General features: G+C 36.5%; 1 protein-coding gene across 2 annotated transcripts in view; it reads left to right on the top strand.

Moving 5' to 3' along the window:
• The window catches only part of KMT2E (lysine methyltransferase 2E), a 56,516-nt gene that overhangs the window by 27,722 nt on the left and 7,984 nt on the right, over positions 1 to 20,810 (top strand). For both annotated transcript variants that reach the window (XM_021384556.1, XM_021384558.1), the window contains 15 exons: positions 3,623 to 3,795; positions 5,012 to 5,050; positions 6,783 to 6,995; positions 8,347 to 8,477; positions 9,575 to 9,692; positions 9,860 to 9,969; positions 10,459 to 10,720; positions 12,588 to 12,686; positions 13,885 to 14,049; positions 14,758 to 15,066; positions 16,371 to 16,625; positions 16,797 to 16,941; positions 17,686 to 17,939; positions 18,088 to 18,144; positions 19,489 to 20,052. In XM_021384556.1, the coding sequence (XP_021240231.1) occupies positions 3,623 to 3,795; positions 5,012 to 5,050; positions 6,783 to 6,995; positions 8,347 to 8,477; positions 9,575 to 9,692; positions 9,860 to 9,969; positions 10,459 to 10,720; positions 12,588 to 12,686; positions 13,885 to 14,049; positions 14,758 to 15,066; positions 16,371 to 16,625; positions 16,797 to 16,941; positions 17,686 to 17,939; positions 18,088 to 18,144; positions 19,489 to 20,052 (2,894 nt within the window). The remainder of the gene's footprint in view (positions 1 to 3,622; positions 3,796 to 5,011; positions 5,051 to 6,782; positions 6,996 to 8,346; positions 8,478 to 9,574; positions 9,693 to 9,859; positions 9,970 to 10,458; positions 10,721 to 12,587; positions 12,687 to 13,884; positions 14,050 to 14,757; positions 15,067 to 16,370; positions 16,626 to 16,796; positions 16,942 to 17,685; positions 17,940 to 18,087; positions 18,145 to 19,488; positions 20,053 to 20,810) is intronic.

Consider the following 20,810-nt stretch of genomic DNA (forward strand, 5'->3'; position numbering starts at 1 on the left):
TAGGTTCACTTTCTCTGGGGGGAAAATGACTTCATAGCTCTGTTATTTCTTCCCTAACAGTGTAGAAGACTTGTATGATAATACTGACATCTTAAAACCATTCTAATGCTGCTGATGTTCCTGACTCTGATAAAGAATTAAATAACTAAATGAGCTTTAAAACAATGTAGCATAATTGTGAAGGAATCCTAATTCTCATTTGTTGGCTGTGTGTGTTGGTGCTTTTGTCAACTACAAAAACTAATACAATTTTATTGTTGTTCTGATAACTAGATGAGGCTGTAGTACAAGTACCTTTTCCATCTCTTAGTTTTATGAAATTTGCTCTCCATTTATGGAATTTGAAAGCTCAACTGACGTAACCTGTCAGGAGCTCTGTCCAGCTGTTGGCAAAATGTGCTTTTGGTTGACAAGTGATTACTTTGAAGCTGTTACAAAAGCCCTAACATAGGAGGAGATTATCTCTGTTCTGTAACTTAATACGTTTTACTTCCAAATGCTGACTCTGAAGTGTGAGTGTATGTGCAAGCTGCTTTTGACAGTTAAAGACGTTAATAACTTATTTAGAGCACCACAATTATTTTTGACTTTACCTGCTTTCATTTTTACAAAACAGAACTTACTTTATAAAGCTTTGACTGAAATGCTAGGTTTTTTTTTTTTAGAATTTAAAAGTGAGGTGGTTTTTTTGTTGGTTTTAATAGTAAAACACGTACATTTGTTATATGTTAAGTGGTACGGTGACATCGTGAGGTTGAGTTTGAATTCACATATGGTACAGTAGAAGTTGATGGTCTGTGCTATTTAAGTAATCTCTTAGGATTTGTAGTCACACTGATTGTTTGCAGTAAACTTGCAGGAATAGTGGCAGTCAAAATCTTACGTAGGAGCTGAAGTTAGTGTTTGACTTAATCCTTAGTCTGATCAGTCTTCAATCTGTTCTGTGCAGTTAATAGGAAAAAAATTCTGTGGTAAATCTTAAGTATCAAAACAGAGTAAGCCCTACATTTCTAATCCTGTTTAGGCTGTGACTTAGTGTGTGTTATTAATAATTGTAATTTACAGTGCATAATTAGAGAGCAAGCGTACATTAATTTCTGGTTAATTTTCATTCAGCTTGGCTAAATGTACTTCTTGTGGGTTCGCTGATATCACATGGTTTAGTCAGGCTTAAAGTAATTCTATGTATGAGCAGTTTACCATGAGGGACCAGTGAAAATGTCCAGTTTCAATGGATGATATCAAGTAGGAAGAGCAAAAAAGCATTGATTCAAGTGGCTCTATTAATAAAAGTATTTGAAAGCAGCAGAATGCTACTTGTAACTTGGTGGTAAGTTACAGCTGTTTGATGAAAGTCAAGATTGCCTGACTTCTTTGTTCTTTGAGTAAGTATGGTTATAGTGTTTTTGAGGTTTACATATAATAGGACTTTTCATTTAGATGTGAGAATACTTTACAGAGTAATAGTTTTTATTTTAATGATTTCTAAAGTGTTGCTGAGCTTAGCTCTGTTCCACCCAGAGCTAAACAGTGGGGAGAAGAAATAGATGAGTTGTTTTACCTTGGAGAAAGCTTTTAGGGGTATCGCTTGTGTGTGATACCAGGTGGGTGAGCCTTGTGTGCTCACCTTTCTTCTTTGCAGCATTTCTGGGCCATAGTTCTGGTGCTAGTAGCTGTGTGTGGTGGTGTTTGATTTGTTCTTCTGGTGTACGTGTATAATGTTGCTTGCTGTGGATTAGATTGCTTCCTGTGGATCAGTTATCTATTAACCCTATTAACGCCTCTATTAACTGCCTGGTCATTTGTGTCAAGGATGATTTCTTATTTTTAGTTTTTAAAGATACAGTATCTAGATCTCTTACTTATTCAAGGATGTTGCTTTTAGCTGCCCGGTTGTTGAAGTGGTGTTGATAATACCACTTGCTTCTTATGGAGGGCAGAGTCTGGGCCCGTAATTTTTTGTGAAACTTTTAGAGAGTCTGTACCATGCCTTCCAAGCTACAGAATCTTCCCTTAGTGTGCTCTGCTGAGGCTCTTCAAAGTGAAAGCAGGTTATGTAGGTTAGGAAGGAGCATGTCAAAACAACTCTGTGTAATTATATGTTCAGTTGAAGTAATTATTCTTTACAGAAAGCTAGAGCACAGTGTAGATACACAGTAATATTAGCGTTGTGCATCTCTGGGGAAGATGATGTTTTGTAGGGGCTTTTGTTTTGCTCATTTGCCTTTGACATAATGATGCTGCAGGCATTCGTGTATGGAATACAACACTGATGATTTCAAAGTTGCCTTGAGTTTTCGTTTATTAACTGTTGTTTAATCTACTATACATTAAAACTATTATTTGGTTAGACTTTTCTTCTGCATTTTTTTCAATGCTAGTTCATAATATAGTCCCAGTAGAGAAGCAAACAAGTTAAGAAAACATCATCAGCTTCTAAAACATCAGTATTCCCATATCATCTTATTATAGGTAAGGTATAATTATTTGCCTAACAGACTTTAAAAGAAGAATCAAGATAGTAAAACTGGATTGCTTACTATTGTGCAGAGAGTAATCCTGTTAAAGGAATGTTGCGATCAAGAAAAATCTTGAGTAGCTGGATCTTTACAGAGCTGTCGAGTGTACTGATTAAGGCAGCATCCCTTTAATCTCAGAAGGACTGTTTTCTGTGCTCTTACGTTAAGTGTTTGTGAAGCCTTCTATGCAGTTTCAAAAAGCCTTGTGTAGTGTGAAATGTATTTAATGAAGGCTGAATATTTGAAAAGCTGCTAAAATGTGAGAAGTCTGTACTAAGCACATGTAGTCTCCTATCTGTACCGTCTCTCTTCCAATCCTGTCCACACTGATAGCTCTTCATCTTGACAGATCTAGGGTAATCCTGTTTCAGGTCAGGAAATGCATTTGCCTGACATAAATGATGATGTATGCTAAATTTCCTACTTTGACTTTTAGGTCATCTTATGAACAAAGCGATACAAAATTACATCAGTTTGTGTACAGTCTGTGTACAGAAAAGTAGACATACCTTTTCTCCTTGTGGGGAGTAGCAGAGTGTTATTGTTAGGGGATTTTTTAAGAGAAAAGCCTTGCTGCCACATTGACATACTTATCCTGAAGGGACACTTAACAGTAAAAATTCCATCTGGAGTAATTGATTAAAACTTGCACGTGACTAATGAATAGGATTTCAGAAGAAATGCTGGGCAGTTAATAATTTTCATCCCTTTTAGAATATCATCATCCAAGAGAATCTAGGAGCCATATTACAAGCACAGGTCAGGTATATACGGATGAATGAGTTGATGAGTAACTTTTTGCCTTTTTTTTTTGTTGTTCAATACTTATGTGACTTAAAACGGAATACCATAAAATAATTCCATTAAGAAAGTTGAATTACTGTGGTATTATTTTCTTACCTGGAATGGCAAACACCTGCTGATTACCAGCTTCTCACAGGTTTTCCATTTTCATGCTGTTACAGCTGTTGGTAAATTTTGCATTCAAGTACTTGAAGTATTTGACAGTACACACTTTTTGCTGTTAAAAGAAGGCATAGAGTAACTAGTTAATGTTCTTTCTGTGGTGTCTGATTGCTTACGAAGTGTTCTTTGTTTTAAAGATGGGGATACCAGCGCAACAGAGAGCGGTGATGAGGTTCCTGTGGAACTGTATACTGCTTTTCAGCATACACCAACTACATTTACAATAGCTTCTCCAAGAGTCACAAAGGTCAATGATAAGAAAAGGAAAAAAAGTGGGGAGAAAGAGCAGAACATAGCAAAATGTAAAAAAGTAAGTGAATGTAATTTCTCTTTTTGTAACTGTTAAAAATTACAGCTGTGTGACATCTCTTATCAAGAGACACTGGTTTTTAAATTCAGGCCATTGTTACTAGTATTTTACTACCTGGGTTTAGGTTGAAATGTTATACTCTGTTGCAGTACGTGATACAGTCTTCCCTGCTTGTTCCCCCCTCATAAATTCAAAGGTGTACTAGCTATGACAGCTGAATTTTATAATTGAGACAGAATTTGTAAGGAGGAATTGCATTTAGCTGCACCACTTAATGTAGCTAGAGGTGGGGCAGAGCAGGCTTCAGGTAACCACAGAAGAGTTCTGTGTCTGAAATCTTTAGTTGTGGTGATTGAAGTTCAGAAGTGTTTGCTGCCTAATCTGCTGATGTGACTTGATGTCCGTTTATTTGAGTTGAAATTCAGTGGAAATATGCTGCCAAAGTTATCTAAAATAATTTGATCAACGGTGTATTGAGACAGTACTGTTTAGATGTGAACAGCACATTCTCTTTGTGAGGGTCTAAAGTATGTGGAATTTCCTGAAGTAATGAGTTGCTTTCTACAGTTAAATTTCACTGGCTTGGATGAGAATTCTGTCCTTTAGAAGTAGAAGTGAAGAATAGTTACTGGTATCCTTTTGGAGATCTTAAGTACGTGTTTCCTTTTGAGTGAAAAGTTCTGAACATAGACTTACTGCAACATATTATTCTGTTTTTATCTCCCAACATAGTATGAGATGATTTAAAAGAATGAGATTAGATTTTGGAAGGAAAATTAGTTTTGTAGGTTATCTCTGACAGCTGCTTCCACGTCCTGTCTTTCCACTACTAGTGCAGTGAAGGGTTTGGACTATTCACACACTTTCCTGCCAACTATGGAGCTGTTCAATAAGTAATTCTAGAGCTGTTTTTTGTTGCATTGTGAAATTCTAGAAAGTTATGCTGTAATATGAGAAGCAGGCAGAGTAGGTACATGGCCTACTAGAACCAAAATCGAATGCGCTACTAGTTTGAAATGCTGATTTTAGTTTTTATTATGTTTTATTGGAGACAGGCTGCTGCCTTCTTGCAATTTCATTGTAACTTGTCTATTTTCTTGCATGTTTTATTGAGAATAGTCTGCACTGAAAAGGAGTTAATTAGTTCATTGGTTTTGAATTCCTTAAGAGGTTTTGTATTGACGTGTAAGAAAATAAACATGTAACCTTTTTTCAGGCATTTCGGGAAGGATCCAGAAAATCTTCAAGAGTAAAGGTAATGTGATTTAGTGATTGTTTTGTTTAAACCTTAACTGTACGTTAATAATGCATAGCTGCAGATGTATTCTTGGTGCTTTACAATACCTAAATACTAAAGTACTCTAAGTAATGAAGTTACTGTATGATTATCATGGTAATTTTAAACTGAGATATGAAAGGCTCATTTTTTTGTTCTGCAGAATTAAGCAAAGTAGTGTAATTTTTTTTTTCCTGAGAATACTTGGTTCTCAAGAGTCAATGAAGTAGTTAGGGCACATCTGTGCTACGTGCAAGGGAATAAAGTTGAGTGTACATCTCATCTGAACCTAGTAGCTCCAACTCTGAAAGCTAAGTTAGCGGTTCTGCTCTGTCATACATAGGTGTATCCATCTGGTGGGACGCTACTTGCTAGTGCTAGTGCAGTTTAAGGAATGATGTTTGGGATGTCTGCTTTCTAAGATTTAAATGTTACAGCATTCTTAGTTTTATGTGGGAGAAGAATATGCATAGTGTGAAAGCTAGGTGTTTTCCACAATTCATTCATCCTTGAGATAAATATCAATAAATAGGACACACCTTAGGCTTCAGAGGTGTGACTGCAACTTGCAAATATCAAGACAAAATTACAAAATCAGAGGACAACATTTCTGGTTACTCTTTTTTTGTTGTTGTTGTTTTTGAACATGGTGTTTGTATGGTTCTGTTGCTTTTGGTTTTTTTATAGTTTTCTTTGCATCGTTTTTTTTTTTTTAATGCTGTTTATATGTATGGTTCCTTCAATGCACAAAATAAATATAATCAGTAACAGGTAAATTAAACTGTTGAACTACTTGCTGTTTTATTAATGTTTAATAGTGTCTCTGCTCAGGTGGATAGAAAAGGGAGCGTTGGCTGCTGCTGTCCGTAAGGAGCACTGGTTGGCTGCAGCCTGGCTGCTGTTTGTGAGGTCTGGAGGTACAATGGTACTTTCTTTAAAAGTGAAAGGACCCAGAGTGCTGCAGGAAAAAAAAAATGATTAGTGAGGAACAGGCAAGGGGAGAAAAATGATTGGTGCTGAGCTTCTAACACTAGTTTTTACAGCCTTTGCACCTTAATGTAATAGTGGTAGGATTTTGTAAAGTTCAGTTAAGTGTGAAGCAGAAAAATGTGGCGTAACTCTTGAAGCTGAAAGGGGGATATTGCATCTGTGTATAACGGAATGGAAGCTGGAGTTCTGTGTTTGCATACGTTCATAAAAATTGAGCAGAAAGGGAGATCTGATCTCAGTTCCTGCACTCATGATGCAGTGCAGCTGTGGGAGGAGACAGTGTCAGCCTCCATCCTCGTCCCATTAAAAAGTAGAATCCCTATTAAAGAGAAATTCCTGAAGTTGGGCAAAATTTATGAAATGATGCAGTTTATAAAAGGACAAATATAATGCTCTTGAATTCAGTGGAATGCTTTTAAGAAATACAGAACTTTAAACTGGACTTCCTACAAACTGTACTTCTCCTTTGTATAGCAAAGGGGAAAAGTGCATGTGAAGTACAGTTATGACAGGACTCAGTTTTCATGGGTGCAGCAAAGACAGAGCAATATATGTGTATATTGCTGTATATAAACAAGTTTAAATCAATGGCATACCTTTACCCTTCATTTTATAGCATGTTGTAGACTTATTTTGTTGAGCTTACTAGTGGGAACATGTCTTTCAAAAAATATGTTCTTTTCCTTACCTTGTAATAAGTGATTGCTTATTTAATTTACAGGGCTCAGCTCCAGAGATTGATCCTACTGACAGTTCAAACTTTGGATGGGAAACTAAAATCAAAGCATGGATGGATCGTTATGAAGAAGCGAATAATAACCAGTACAGTGAAGGTGTTCAGAGGGAGGCACAAAAAATAGCTCTGAGATTAGGCAATGGAAATGACAAGAAAGAAGTCAGCACCAGCAATCTGATTTTCAAACCTCCAGTAGAGGTGAGGATCTGTGCCATGTTTTGTTGTTGCTTGCTCTGTGTTACAACCAGGGTAGCCATTCAGATGAAAACGAATGCAGTTTTTTGTCTCAGCAGACCTAAGCGTCAAAGTTGCAACAGCTTTTTCTCAGTTTCTAGTAGATATTCGTACATCCTGTATCACTCCTGATTATATTTGCATATCAATTTTCATAAATAGTTAAGATACTATATTAAGCCTGAAAGATGAATTGTCCTTTAAAATACTTTTTTTGTGGAAAGCCTAACGCGGTAAACTTTTCTGCTACTGCTTCTCTGATGTGTGAGGACTATCAGGTATGGTTAGAGTAGGAATAAATGTCAGAGTTGTGGTTTTTTTTTCTCTGCTATGTTCATCAACATGTTAACGGTCCGTGTTTTTCATAAGATGTGATAAGTCAGTTCTGGATTTCTAGATATTCAGATAAGAATTTAACTTACTAGTTCATGAAAGATGTTTCTGACAGTAGTTGGTATCACAACTGGTGTTTGACTCTCATGATGATGTGATTGCTAGTTTATGAAGAAATTGGGCAATATCTATTTTTTCTGTCCTTGACATCAGTTACTTACCAGCTTAAAATTGGAGCCGTATAATAGACCTTAGCATTTTGTAGCAGAAATCTCAAGGAGTAGTTACTGTAGCAGATTAATAGAAGCATCTTTGCTTCTTTTCCTCAAAGACGATCATGGCATATGGGACAGCCTCCTTAGAGGAATATCCCTGCTTACAGAGCCTTTTTCCTACATAGAGGCTACTTCCTTTTTGATTGGCGGTGGCAGTTTTGAGAGGTGTGAGTTCACTAATTGTCAGGGTATGTATTGGTTTTGAATTAAAAGCCATCCTTCCATCTAAAGGTATGGAAATAAGTGTAAGAAATTTGCAAACTTTTCCAGGTTTCTTTATTATTTTGATATTTTCCTGTTCTGTTTTTTTCTTGAATGAATAATGAGTGTCCTTGTATATCTGCATGTTTTTGTTTTGTTTGAAGGAATTGAAGCCTTTTGAAAGCGCTATGCAGTAAATTCAGTATGTACTGCTGAGAGCTAAGTGTACTGAGGGTTATAATATTTGAATTGAGAACATCAGTGTGTTGTTTTCTCACCATACCAAAATAGAGGGCAGTGGTATTCCTTGAATTGAAGTTCATAACTAGTTGCATTGGTACGGGAGGAAGACATTCTGGTCATACTAGTCTGCAGGTTTAATAGCAAAAAGGAAATATTTAGTTCATGTAGCATTGCTCAATAGTTGTGAAAGTATAATCTGCTGTTAATAATAATGGAAAAAATGAAAGAAAATGCAATTCATAAATTAACTTTTGTCTTTATAGAGTTACGTGCAAAAAAACAAGAAAATTTTAAAAGCTGCCAAAGACTTGCCTCCTGATGCACTTATTATTGAATACAGAGGAAAGTTCATGCTGAGAGAACAATTTGAAGCTAATGGATATTTCTTTAAAAGGTTTGTTTATTCCAGATGTTTTAATAAGATAACTACTTAAACACTGTTGTGCCAAACTTGTACCGAAGATGCAAAGGGATCTTAATTACCAGTGGTGTCTTGCATTTTACTGTTGTCTGATTAAAAATGATTGCAGCTGCTATCTGGTCTCCCCCCCTTCTCTTCTGAGTATCATTACAACTTTGTTCAGGAATTATTTTCCTCTTTCTTTCTTCTTAGCTGGTTAAAGGATTCTCGTATTTGCAGTTAAGTAGTTGTGCAGTGTAAACCAGAGGTTGACAGGTTCTGCCATCCTAAAATAATTCAGAAGCTAATGGTAAAGGCTTCGTTTTGAGAGAGATTTTCATTCCATCAGGCCAAGAATAGAATTGAACATGGGTCAGCTTGGCCCTTTTCACTGCCATGGTTCTCTAGTTTGTGGGTTACTGAGAAATGCAGATGTGTGACTGCTCCCGTCTTCCTTTGAACTATTTTCACTGCTGCCATTAATGCAGGGGCACGCTGATACAGGACATTGCAAGAGGCCTGTTGGAGAAGAGTGAGTGTAGGTCTCTTGCTCAGTAAGGATGGAAGGCTTCCCATGTACCTGCAGTAGCAGAAATACATCTTGGCAGAGTGTTTAGATGCCCAGTTTCCAGAAGGTTGGGGGCCAGGTGATTCTACAGGAATTAGGCAGGGATGGGGTTTTGTTTCGTCTTGGGTTTTTTTTGGAGACAACTCTGGGAGGCACCTACATTTCTTCTGGAGTTTCAATTTAGAATTTGTTATTAAAGAAAAAAAGTTTATTAAGAACATTGAAGAATCTTAGCTTTGTGTCTTCCATGCTTAGTGCTTGCTCTGTCGCTTTTCCTCCCTTTAAATCCTATGCAGAAGATTGCATTCAGGACTGTCACTCAAACTTTCAGCATTCCAAGAATACAGTTGGAGAATGTATCCATTAGAATAATGAAGCTTCAACTACAAATTACAGATAAATCCACAAATTCCATGCAGCTTGCCAACGTCATGATACAGAAATAACTAATGTTATTGAGAAGTAGGTCATATTTACAATCTTTTAAAAACATAACAGTCTGGTTTTCTTGACTGTTTTTCAGGCCATACCCATTTGTTTTATTTTATTCCAAGTTTCATGGGCTAGAAATGTGTGTTGATGCAAGGACTTTTGGAAATGAAGCTCGATTCATCAGGCGTTCATGTACACCAAATGCGGAGGTGAGCATATATGTGAAGTTAAATTGGCTTTTGTCTACTTAGGTGTTCTTTTCTTTTTGAAGTTTTCCAACTGATATTTTGAGCACTTATTATAATTTCTATACCATTTTTTATTTTTATTTATATAATTAATTCATTACGATAAAGTAATATTCTCTTATATGTAGGTGAGGCATGTAATTGAAGATGGAACGATTCATCTTTATATTTACTCCATCCATAACATTCCAAAAGGAGCAGAGATTACAATAGCATTTGATTTTGATTATGGAAATTGGTAAGTATATGAGCATGTTGTTGTGAAATACATCAAATGCTTATCATGTGTTGTGATGTATTCACATGGACTTTGTTTTTATATTATTTATTTCCTTGCATGCTTTAATAATGTGATTTTGTACTTGGGTGTTCGAAGTAATTCTGCATGTGTGCTTAGGTCCAGGAGCAGTCCATTTCTGTCACATCTTACTGCACGAAGCTAACGCTTTTCTGCGATCTGCTGATAAGTCAGCTTGGCTGAGCGATAGAAGTGTCTGGGTTTTCCCAGTGTTTATTCTGTAAATTGTTTACTGTCTTTGCATAAATAAATCACTTTCTAGTATATCTTGATGGAAGCTTGAGTCAACTGATTTTATTATACTTAATTCACATCAAAGCAGTTATTTAATGTGAAATTTACCGTTTACGTGACATAATGTTGGAAAGTACATCATGTTGCTTTACAACCTAATCAAAGTATGCTTGCTTGCGTTCTTTTTACTTGTAGTAAATACAAAGTGGACTGTGCTTGCCTCAAAGAAAATCCTGAATGTCCGGTTCTCAGACGTTCTGAGCCTACAGAAAACATCAATACTGGATATGAAACCAGAAGGAAAAAGGGAAAGAAAGAGAAAGATGTTTCAAGAGAAAAGGAGACTCAAAATCAGAACATCACGTTGGACTGTGAAGGAGCAGCCACCAAAATGAAAATCGCAGATAATAAACAGAGGAAGCTCTCTCCCCTCAGGCTGTCAATTTCCAATAACCAGGTATTGACACAAAAATGATAGCAAAAAGAGCTTTTAAATACAGATAGTCTCCTTAGTGGTTACTACAGGAATTTTAATGAGTCATTGAAAAAGGGGTATGTGGATTTATCAGAAAATGATGAATGAAGTGTGTAGGGCTTTCATACTGTTTCCAGTTTTCCTTAATGTTTGATTGGATTCCCAATCCCTTATCAGTTTTAACTATACACTTTTTCCTCTGAATTTCTGTATGGATCTCTAATGTAAAAGACTCATGTCATGCTTTCAGGAGCTCCCAGTCCTTCTTGAAATGCAACTAACCAAAAAGCCACATTACTCAGAAATTCAGTGTATTAAACATAGCAGCAAATAGTGCTGCTTCTGTAACAAATCGAACTTCAGCCCAGAATACTGAGTTTTGCTTGAGTCTGTCCTGTAAGCTGGTTAGAAATCTAAATAGAGTTTGGAGGGTCAGGAGGAAGAAGGTGTGTTCTGAAGTGTGGTAAAGCTAGCTATTAATACCATGGTAGGCAATTTTAAAATGTCAGTATGAAGGAACTATTGAGAGAGAGATAAAATCAGTAATTGACAAAGTTTTGCAGAGCAGATGTTAAATTCTTCATGTGAGATAGTTACCTTGGTAACAACCTTTGTTTTTGCAGGGAAAGCACAATTTAAACTTTCTGTGAATGTGGTGACTTGTGATGATGTTTTACAAGGAGGGAGAGAGAGTTTTTGTTCTGAGAGGAAGACGCTTTGAACATTTTATTTTGTAATGCCAGTCAGAGTGAAGGTAGTGACAGGAGCATATTGGCATTGCTTTGAAATGCTTGGAAGTCCAGAAGGCATGGCATGTGACTGAAAAAAGAAAGATCTGGAAAGGCAATATTGAAACCTTCCAGTTTTACATGATTTTTTTGTTGTGGTTGTTTTTTTTTAAACAAATGCTAACTGGTATTTGGAACCTTCTCCTGGGCTTCTGTGGTAGTTCACGGTGCCTATACAGAGCAGTCACAGGAGAGAGAAATGTTTTTCCAAACTGAACTTAAAACAGTAAGTGTTGTGAAAAGAATAAAGCTGTTAAACATATCTAAATATAGAAGCCAGTCAGTTAATACTTTTTTTTTCCTGTGATGAAGTATGTGACGTCAAGATAAAAGAAAGCATATGGGGAAAAAAGACTTTTAAGACAAATATTAATTATATCTAATCATTTTATCAAAAGGTAAAATTGCGTGTAGAAATAATGAACAGGGGACTTCTCAAAGTTACTGCTTGTCTTTTCTGAAATCAGAAGACCATTATTAGTTAGCGAACTTACATATTTCTCTAAGGCATGGCACTGTCATTAGACAGTATAGTGAGGTTGTGAATGGAGAATGTCACTTCAAGGGATTACACTTCTGAGCTGAGAAAAAATTCTATGCAATTGTGTTAACATCTCCTTTGGCATGACAGTATGCATTGCATTTCACTAATGGATGTTTAATATAAAGCTCGCTAATTCTTTAACTGATGAAGAACTGGCTAGGTCAGTGGCCAGTGTTATTGCCCAGAAGTCTCTGTTGTTTGGAGATTTAATTTGGATAATTTTGTTCAGGGGGTGGACGGGTGGGCACGGGACCCAAGAACTGAAATCATTGTGCTTAAGAAAAAAGGTACAGATGTCCTAAGCTTAGATTGAAAAAGATGTAGTCAGATGGTTATGTTTACAGGTTTATGCAAAGGCACAAGTGGATCTTAGCTTTCTTACATTTTTGTCTTCATTTATTGGCTTGGTTACTTTTGAAGTTGTGATCTGAGGATTCTTAGTTCTGTGTAGCTTGTAGTTTTCCCTAGTTTGCAGGAGTAGCGGAGCTTCTATAAAGCAGTCATTTCCATCTTTCAGGAGCCAGATTTTATTGATGATATAGAAGAAAAAACTCCCATTAGCAATGAAGTAGAAATGGAATCAGAGGAGCAGATTGCAGAGAGGAAAAGGAAGATGGTAAGTTGGGAAGCAAGTAGCTGCTTAAAGTTGTCACTAAGGCTTAGTGACACCTGCTCTTCCCATGCTAATTGCTGCTTTCTGTAGGCTTCTAGAATCTAAGTATATATGAAGACAGATCCTTACGTTACCTTCAGCTTAAAATTCAAGGCTTGCTATTTGAGTGAGAGCGTTTCATGTGGCTTTATCATTGCTTTATGACAAAAATCTTTTATCTTCAAATGTGTGTATATATAACCTTTTATTGCCTTAAAAAAAAAAAGATGCCTGTAGAAATAATTAGATTTTATTTCCTTCGCTCTTTGTTATTGCACATTATTTTTAATAGCTGTTTTATAAAAAGCAGTATAGACAGTAATTATTCTTTTAGCTCCATCATGAATATTGTGGATAACTGCAAATTTGCCTGTGTTTGACCGGTCAAACAGAAGTGGCAAAAACAAAAGTGGGCTGCTCATTCACTCGTGAGCAATATACTTACGGGCATTCTTTCCTTGAGACAAACACGTTGTTGCTATCAGTGCACTGCTGTTGAGCTGCAGGCTCTCAAAATAATTAAAGCTCTTAATAGAAGCACCCGAGTTCCACAGCATCTATACTGTCTTAAGCAGTGCTCTGCTTGGATGGAGGTTTACCTCTGTAAAAGAACTAGGAGTTGAATTATGGATCGACGGAAAATGTAACTTCTGTGGGTGATGTCACATCTTATTTTGAAATAGTGATTCTTGGATGCTGGTTGCAGGTTTTGATATAGTTTGTGGCACTTGGAAAATTGAGTCACAGGGCAATGAAACTTTTTGTTGTTTATTCTGTATATTTATTGGTATTTAATCTTTCTGGTCATGAGTGATTCATTGTTTTTTAAATACTATACAGGCAAGTAAGTGAGCCAGTAATGCGTGCTGATCTTATGCTTATAGGCTAGCAATATAGTAATAAACAGTTATTTTTAGCAAGTTCTTAAATCCAAACCAGGACTCTCTTCCTGTTTGTCAGGGTTGATGAGAATGCAATCATTTCTTCATAAGTCTGCAGTAATTGCAGTTATTCTAACATCTCCCTTTCCTTTGGGCTTTTGCTGAAATTGGTCTGCATGTCAACATACACCGTACGTGTTCTGAAGAAAAAAAATCACAGTATTTACATATGTGAAAGATTATGACTGAAATGTGATGATAATTATTATTATATCCATCAGACAAGAGAAGAACGGAAAATGGAAGCCATCTTGCAAGCTTTTGCCAGACTAGAAAAAAGAGAAAAAAGAAGAGAACAGGCTTTGGAAAGGATCAGCACAGCAAAAACTGAGGTTAAATCGGAATGCAAGGAACCACAGATTCTCAATGACACTGAATTTATTCAGGTAGTTATCTGAAACTTTATTTTAAAGCTAGCTTTTAGTATGGCAGTGTTTATCTGTTTGGATATTGAACCACACGTTAAGTTTTCGGGGGAGTGTTAACAGATGCTCATTCTAGACACAGGAGATGGTTTGCATTAGACACATTTTATAACCAGTGGGAAAAGACATACTTTGTCAATAGGTTATTCAGAACAGATTACCTTACTCTCTTCCTGCTGGTTACTGGAGCACTTCTGCCCTTGCAGATGTTCCTACGGGTTCTCAGTTTGGATTGTTCCGTCAGCTTTTGCTGTTAATTACCTTATGACAGTGGTAAACTATAAATTAGTAAACTATACCAGTCAACTATAAATGAGAAAAAGTGTATTGAATTGAAAGATACTCTGATGTAAGCAGCTGATTTCTAGCCCACAGATGAATGAACGTGATACAGCAGTTACAGAAACCTGTGGTGATCTGACCAGTGACTGGTCTGTGAGAATTATGTGATGTGTCACTGCCAGAGTGTTGGGAGGAAAGTATGGGAAGTCTAAGAATCTGCCTTGAAGAAAGACAGAGATAATAACTATAAATTATTTTAGTTGTAAAAACAGAAATTATATAGAGGCTTCTTTTAACATATAAAAAGGGAACTGGCAATTCCTTTTGAGAAAGATACGTAGCTTTACAGGTGTTAGATTCATTTACCAGATTGCTATTTTGTACCAGGAACCAGCAAAGGAAGAAGCTGTCACTAAGCCCACCCCAGCCAAGGTTAACAGAGCTAAACAGAGAAAAAGCTTCTCTCGAAGTAGAACTCACATTGGACAACAGCGTAGACGACACAGAACTGTGAGCATGTGTTCAGATATTCAGCCATCTTCTCCTGATGTGGAAGTAACATCACAACACAATGAAACCGAGAATGCTGCACTGGTGGCTGAGCCGGAAACGGAAACTGTTGTTACAGAAATGGTTACTGAAACGGAAGCGCCAGCACTTAATAAATGTCCTACTAAGTATCCTAAAACAAAGAAGGTATGTCTCTTAAGGGATGAGGAGAAGAGGATGGACTTTAATGGAGTTCCTAAAAAATTGCAGGCAGCTGCCTTTGTATCTTAATCTATATCGAGATTTTTTATTTTTTAATTGATTTTTTGTAAAAAAAAATTTCACAGCCACTCGCTGATATTAGTTGTGGTTTTAAAAGGTTGCATTACATCCATTTAGAAGTTATTTTAGGTCTTAATACAGCTTTCAGAACAATTTTGGAACAGCTATTTTCTAAGGAAAGTACTTTATAAATGGACTGATTTTCAGTGTTTGTCTCTGCGTGTATACATATACAAAACATAATTAAGAATGTTAATTTCAAGGGGAGGGGGAGGAAATTAGTCAACTTCCCTTCTTTCATTCGTCATAAGCTTTATAAGGTATTTCAGTGGTAGTAAACAGAATATCTCAAAGGAAATAATTAGCTTCCAGTGTTTCTGAGATGTCTCCTCTCCTAGTAATGCTCGTAAAAGCTTAGAACCAGCTTACAACTAAAAAAGCAGTTTTTATCTTCCCATCTGTGCATTGCAGGGGATGATTAAAGCTGCTTACTTTGAAAACATAAATAATGTGAGTGTGAATCTCTTCAGTATTTCAAATACTTGTATGCATATTTAAGTTTAGTTGCTTTAGTTATTGTTCCATTGTTCCCTGTCAACAGTTTACGGGCCAGTTCACTGGCATGTTGTTCAGAAACACTGAACTAGCTAGGAAAGAATATTCTTTTTGATAACTGACTTGTTAAATATGCTATAATTTAATACAGGTAATACAAATAATATAGGTAAGAACATTCAAGGCATCTGCCTGACACTTGGACTGAAGCAGAGTCCTGACTGTATAGAAATCTGATGAGAAATTCATGTAATTTTGTTCAATTAACTTGACAGTTTTCCTTGAATAGTGGTGGCCCTGCTCAATTTTGAAACGCCTTGGAATTCTGTAACAAAGTTCACGTCATAAGTACAGTTGATACAGGCATTTTTATATTCAGTGAGAGTTAAATACAAAAACTAAATGTTCATAGTGTGCAGAACAACAACAAAACCTCTGTTATGTAGCACAAATTCTGTACTGATTCCTACCATCACCCAGTTACTTCACCAAATCCTTCTTCATGTTCTCAGTCTCATATACAAAAATATTTGTATTCTTAAACTTGCAGCCTGGAAGTTGTCTTCTCATTTGTGTAATGGATGACTAGGTGAATAATAAGACTAAAAACTGTTTGAAAGCCACTAATGCAAACATTCAAAAAACGCTTTTTTTTTTTTTTTCTCCTTATGTAGCACTTGGTAAATGAATGGTTAAGTGAAAAGAGTGATAAGACAGGGAAGCCTACAGACAGTGTTTCAGAAAGGCCTCTTCGTATAACTACCGACCCTGAAGTTCTGGCTACTCAACTGAATTCTCTACCAGGTCTCACTTACAGTCCACATGTGTATTCTACTCCAAAGCACTATATTCGTTTTACTTCACCATTCCTTTCAGAAAAGAGGAGGAAAAAAGAACCTGTGGAAAACATGTCTGGCTCTTGTAAGAAGGTAATGCTTCTCTTCATTACAGTTCCCCCTGCCTTATTACTTAAAAATAAGTCTTTATTTGCTAGCATGAGTTCCAGCAGAGAAAAGCTGCTTGGCGAATGATTTGTAATACACATTTCAGTGTGTACCTTTAAATGGCTAAGTCACTGATTTGAACTTGTTTTATTACAGCGTTGGTTGAAACAGGCTTTGGAAGAAGAAAACTCAACAGTGATGGATAGATTTAATTCACCATCGCTGGAGGGTTCTAGAAGTCCAGCCATCAACGGTGAAAATAAAAGCCCCTTATTACTGAATGACAGCTGTTCCTTAACAGGTGAAGATTTCACTAATAAAATACATACAAGTTCTGTCAGAGAAGGTAGATGCAGAGGACTGAGATTATTTAAAGCAATGAGTTAATGAAAATTACAACAATATTTGCACTGTTTCCTGATGTTTTGCCTTTTGGATGGTTGTTGGAAAGAAAAGCTTAGTTAAATAATGGTTTTATTTTCTCCTTTTCTTTGTTGTATAATTGATACTAAATAAGTAGCAACCATTTCTCGGTAGTAAATGTGGGCAGATGTTCAGTCAACAAAAGGGCTAATGGTTTTGAGTATCAACATCAAGAAGTAAGAGGTTAGATGGTAGATTAATTTTACATGCTGTGATGTTCACATTTACTTCTAAATTCAGTGGCCGCACTGCACGTGGGAAAGTTACTCAGCTTTTCAGGAATAATGGGAAATGGAAACGTGCTAGAAGTTAAGCACACTTTCTTAAGGATATGGAACCTATTAGATGATCCCTTGAATTTCCACTTCTTAGGTGAACATTTGTTTGGAAATGTTAACAGTTCTTCCCATTATCTTAGCAAAAAAAAAAAAAAAAAAAGAAAAAGGGAAAGAAAAAAATAGTGATCTCTGTATCCTGTGAATTATTCTTCAGGAATTCTGTCTACAAGATATTTGTCTTAGTAATGTTTGAAGGTGGAATTCATAATTTTATTGCATCAAGTGTTTAACTGGGACTGCTGTGCCTAGATCTCCTCTAGTTCTTTTTTCTAATTTTAATGCAGATCTAACAACACCTCTAAAAAAACGAAGACTGTACCAGCTGTTGGAGTCTGCATTCTCGGAAACCTCTACACCTACTCCTTCTCCATATGCCACACCAACTCATGCTGATATTGCTGCCTCAGAGCCACTGATGTTTGCTACTCCTCCTAGGGTAAAAACAGAGGATGAAGCTTGTAGAAATGGTTACAAACCCATTTATTCGCCAGTTACTCCCGTAACTCCATGTATACATGGAAATGCCATGCACTTTGAGGTGAGATTTGTAATGCATTTCAGTGTGGTTAGAGAGATTCTTTATCATTCTCGTGTAAATCAGTATTTGTAATCCTGTTAGAAGGGGATGTCTTTGTTTCTCTAAGCTAACAGTTAGATTGACTTTCCGTTTCTTCTTGTTCATTTAGAATATTTCCTCACCTGACAGTTCCCCAGAAATAAAAAGGCGAGCTTACAGTCAAGAGGTAAGGATATTTGCTGAAAACTCTAAATGTTTTCTTAATTTCCTTTGTATATCCGCAACATTACAGATGAGTACAGAAAAACAATACTTGGGCTTTTCAGGCTGTATCTAGATTAAATAAACATTCTCCTTTTTATCAGTGTCTCTTAAATGCTTGAGCCTAATTATACTTAGAGTGAGAGCACGGAAGAAGAATAAACATTTTGGTTTTGGTGGATTATTTGAGGTACAGAGGGTGCTACTCGCATGTGCCCAGAGTATTCCCAGATAAGGGTGTGCTCCGTTGCACAGGAAGAAGCTGTATGGTCGAACCACTAGAGGGCGACTTGGTTTATAGATAGGAGAACTTCCACAGGGATGTTTCTGTCTGGAAGACACAAGTTCCACAGCAATACGGAACTTGAGCTGTGTGACAGCTACAAAATCTGCATAAGTATGTTGAACTGTGAACTTAATAGCACCTAAAAAGAATAGGTAAAAGTAACTGGCATTAAAAAGTTAAACTGTTTTTTTCTGGAGAGCTTTACTTCTGGTGAGTCTTGCAAATGAACGATCCAGATATTTTTCCCTGTAGGCTAAGTACATATATATTATAGAAAACTTACTTACTTTCAGGTCTCAATGTTAAATATTGAAACAAAATTTTTCATGTAGTCATAGCAATTGATTGAATATAACAGCTACTTTCAAACTAGCGTAACTGAATATTTCAGTGTTACGCTGACTCAAAAAGAGTTGTTTACTTAAGAATTTTATACTGTAAAAGAAATAATTGAAAAAGGATTCACGAAAGCCTTGAAACAGGTTGGTTTATTAAGGATATTTCTAGTCTTGGGCATGCGCTGGGTTTTTCACAGTTAGTGCAGTATTATTAAATAGTGAAGTCAGTTTCTATAGCTTCTAATATTTTTCCTCTACAGAACCATGAATTTGGTATAGTCTTAAAATTCTTTAGTGTCTTGAAAAAGCTTTCCCCTCACCACCCTTTTTTCTTGAAATAAGTGTTTTGACACCAAGGATCCATTTTATATTGAAGTTCAGCAAGTCCTTTGTAACCAGGGACTTGCTCCTGTTGAAGTTCTTCTCCTTCCTTTGCCAGTCATAAGCAAACACTGGTACTGAAAGTTTATTTTGACGTGGGTTAATACATATTTTTGATGAGAAATCCTTTTAGTGGCAGTGGTAGAAAAAAGTATATGGCTACAAAACTGTTTCTTAAACTCTGTGGTACTGCAAAGTCCTTAATCTCATTTAAAGGCATAGATGAATGTCAGAATAATTTTACTCCACAGTTGCAATATGGAAAAATAATTTACGTGTTTTCTTCTTTTTATTTTTCATGCAGGGATATGACAGAGCATCGATTCTAGCACTGAATTCTTTCAGAAATTCCAACCTGACAGAAGTGGGCCTGCAGGAAATAAAGACTATTGGATATTCCAGTCCAAGAAATAGGACTGATGTCACACGGCAGTGCACAGGAGAAATGGAATCTGTGTCAGACCTCCAGCTGGGACTCGAAGTAATTGAGCAAAGTGCACTGCATAAAAACCTGGAAGCCCCTACACACGATAGGACTGATTCAAGCAGCCAATTAGAAACTGCTCATTGTGGACGGGGCACCATTTATTCTTCCTGGGTAAAAAGTCCCGACAGGACAGGTGTAAATTTCTCAATGAATTCTAATTTGAGGGACTTGACCCCTTCACATCAGTTGGAGGTAGGAGGTGGATTCAGAATAAGCGAGTCAAAGTGCCTGATTCAAGACGATGCTAGAGGCATGTTCATGGAAGCATCTGTTTTTTGTACTTCAGAAGATGGAATTGCATCTGGCTTTGGAAGGACTGTCAATAATGACAACTTGATGGATGGAAATTGCACACCCCAGAATCCTCCACAGAAGAAAAAGGTTATAATTTTAAGAATCATTTTGTCTTTCTCACGTAGGCTATATATCTTACATCTATTTCTATAACAGAAAGAAGCATTAATAATTTAAAAGATTGCCGGCTAATTTATATTTACTATAATGTAGATATTATTCGGGAGAACTCAAGAAGAGCAAAGAGGAAAGTTGCGTGCATCCATTAGTAAACTCAGATTTTCCAAGTAATACATAAAAATTTACTTATTTATATTTTTACTTCATGTTATATGAGTCTTTAATGAATTGCTCAATAAATAACTGCTTTTCAGGTTTGAAAATGGTTGCTTGTGCTACCAAGTATTAAAATATTCTGTTAGAATACTGCCAACTGAAATCGTGCACAGAGAGAATCTCTGTGAATTACTATAAGTTGCACTAGCAGGTTTATAATTCTAACGCTTCAGAATTCTAATTTTTATGTACTTACAGTGTCTGTGTTTCACTGATAAAACCACACGGAAGCCCATAGGTACAAGAAATGTTTTTTCTTAATTTCATCTCTTAGAAATCACTTGATTTGGTAGATAAGCACAGTCTAACTTTGCGGTTCTCCTGGAGCAGCCCCTGTAGGTAAGATCTTTCGCCGTGGTCAGCTGGAAATAAAGTTGGAAGTTAACCTGTGTGAATATCCTGACTACTGTCAGGTTAAAACTGCTTGGCTGCACGCAGAAAGGATGACCGGTGTCAGAAGTAATAGTTTCCAGTGCAGCAGTTTACTGAGTCTGTCTCTTAACAGTCTG

Source organism: Numida meleagris, chromosome 1 (genome assembly GCF_002078875.1).
Source record: "Numida meleagris isolate 19003 breed g44 Domestic line chromosome 1, NumMel1.0, whole genome shotgun sequence".
In the NCBI taxonomy this organism is placed as follows: Eukaryota; Metazoa; Chordata; class Aves; order Galliformes; family Numididae; genus Numida; species Numida meleagris.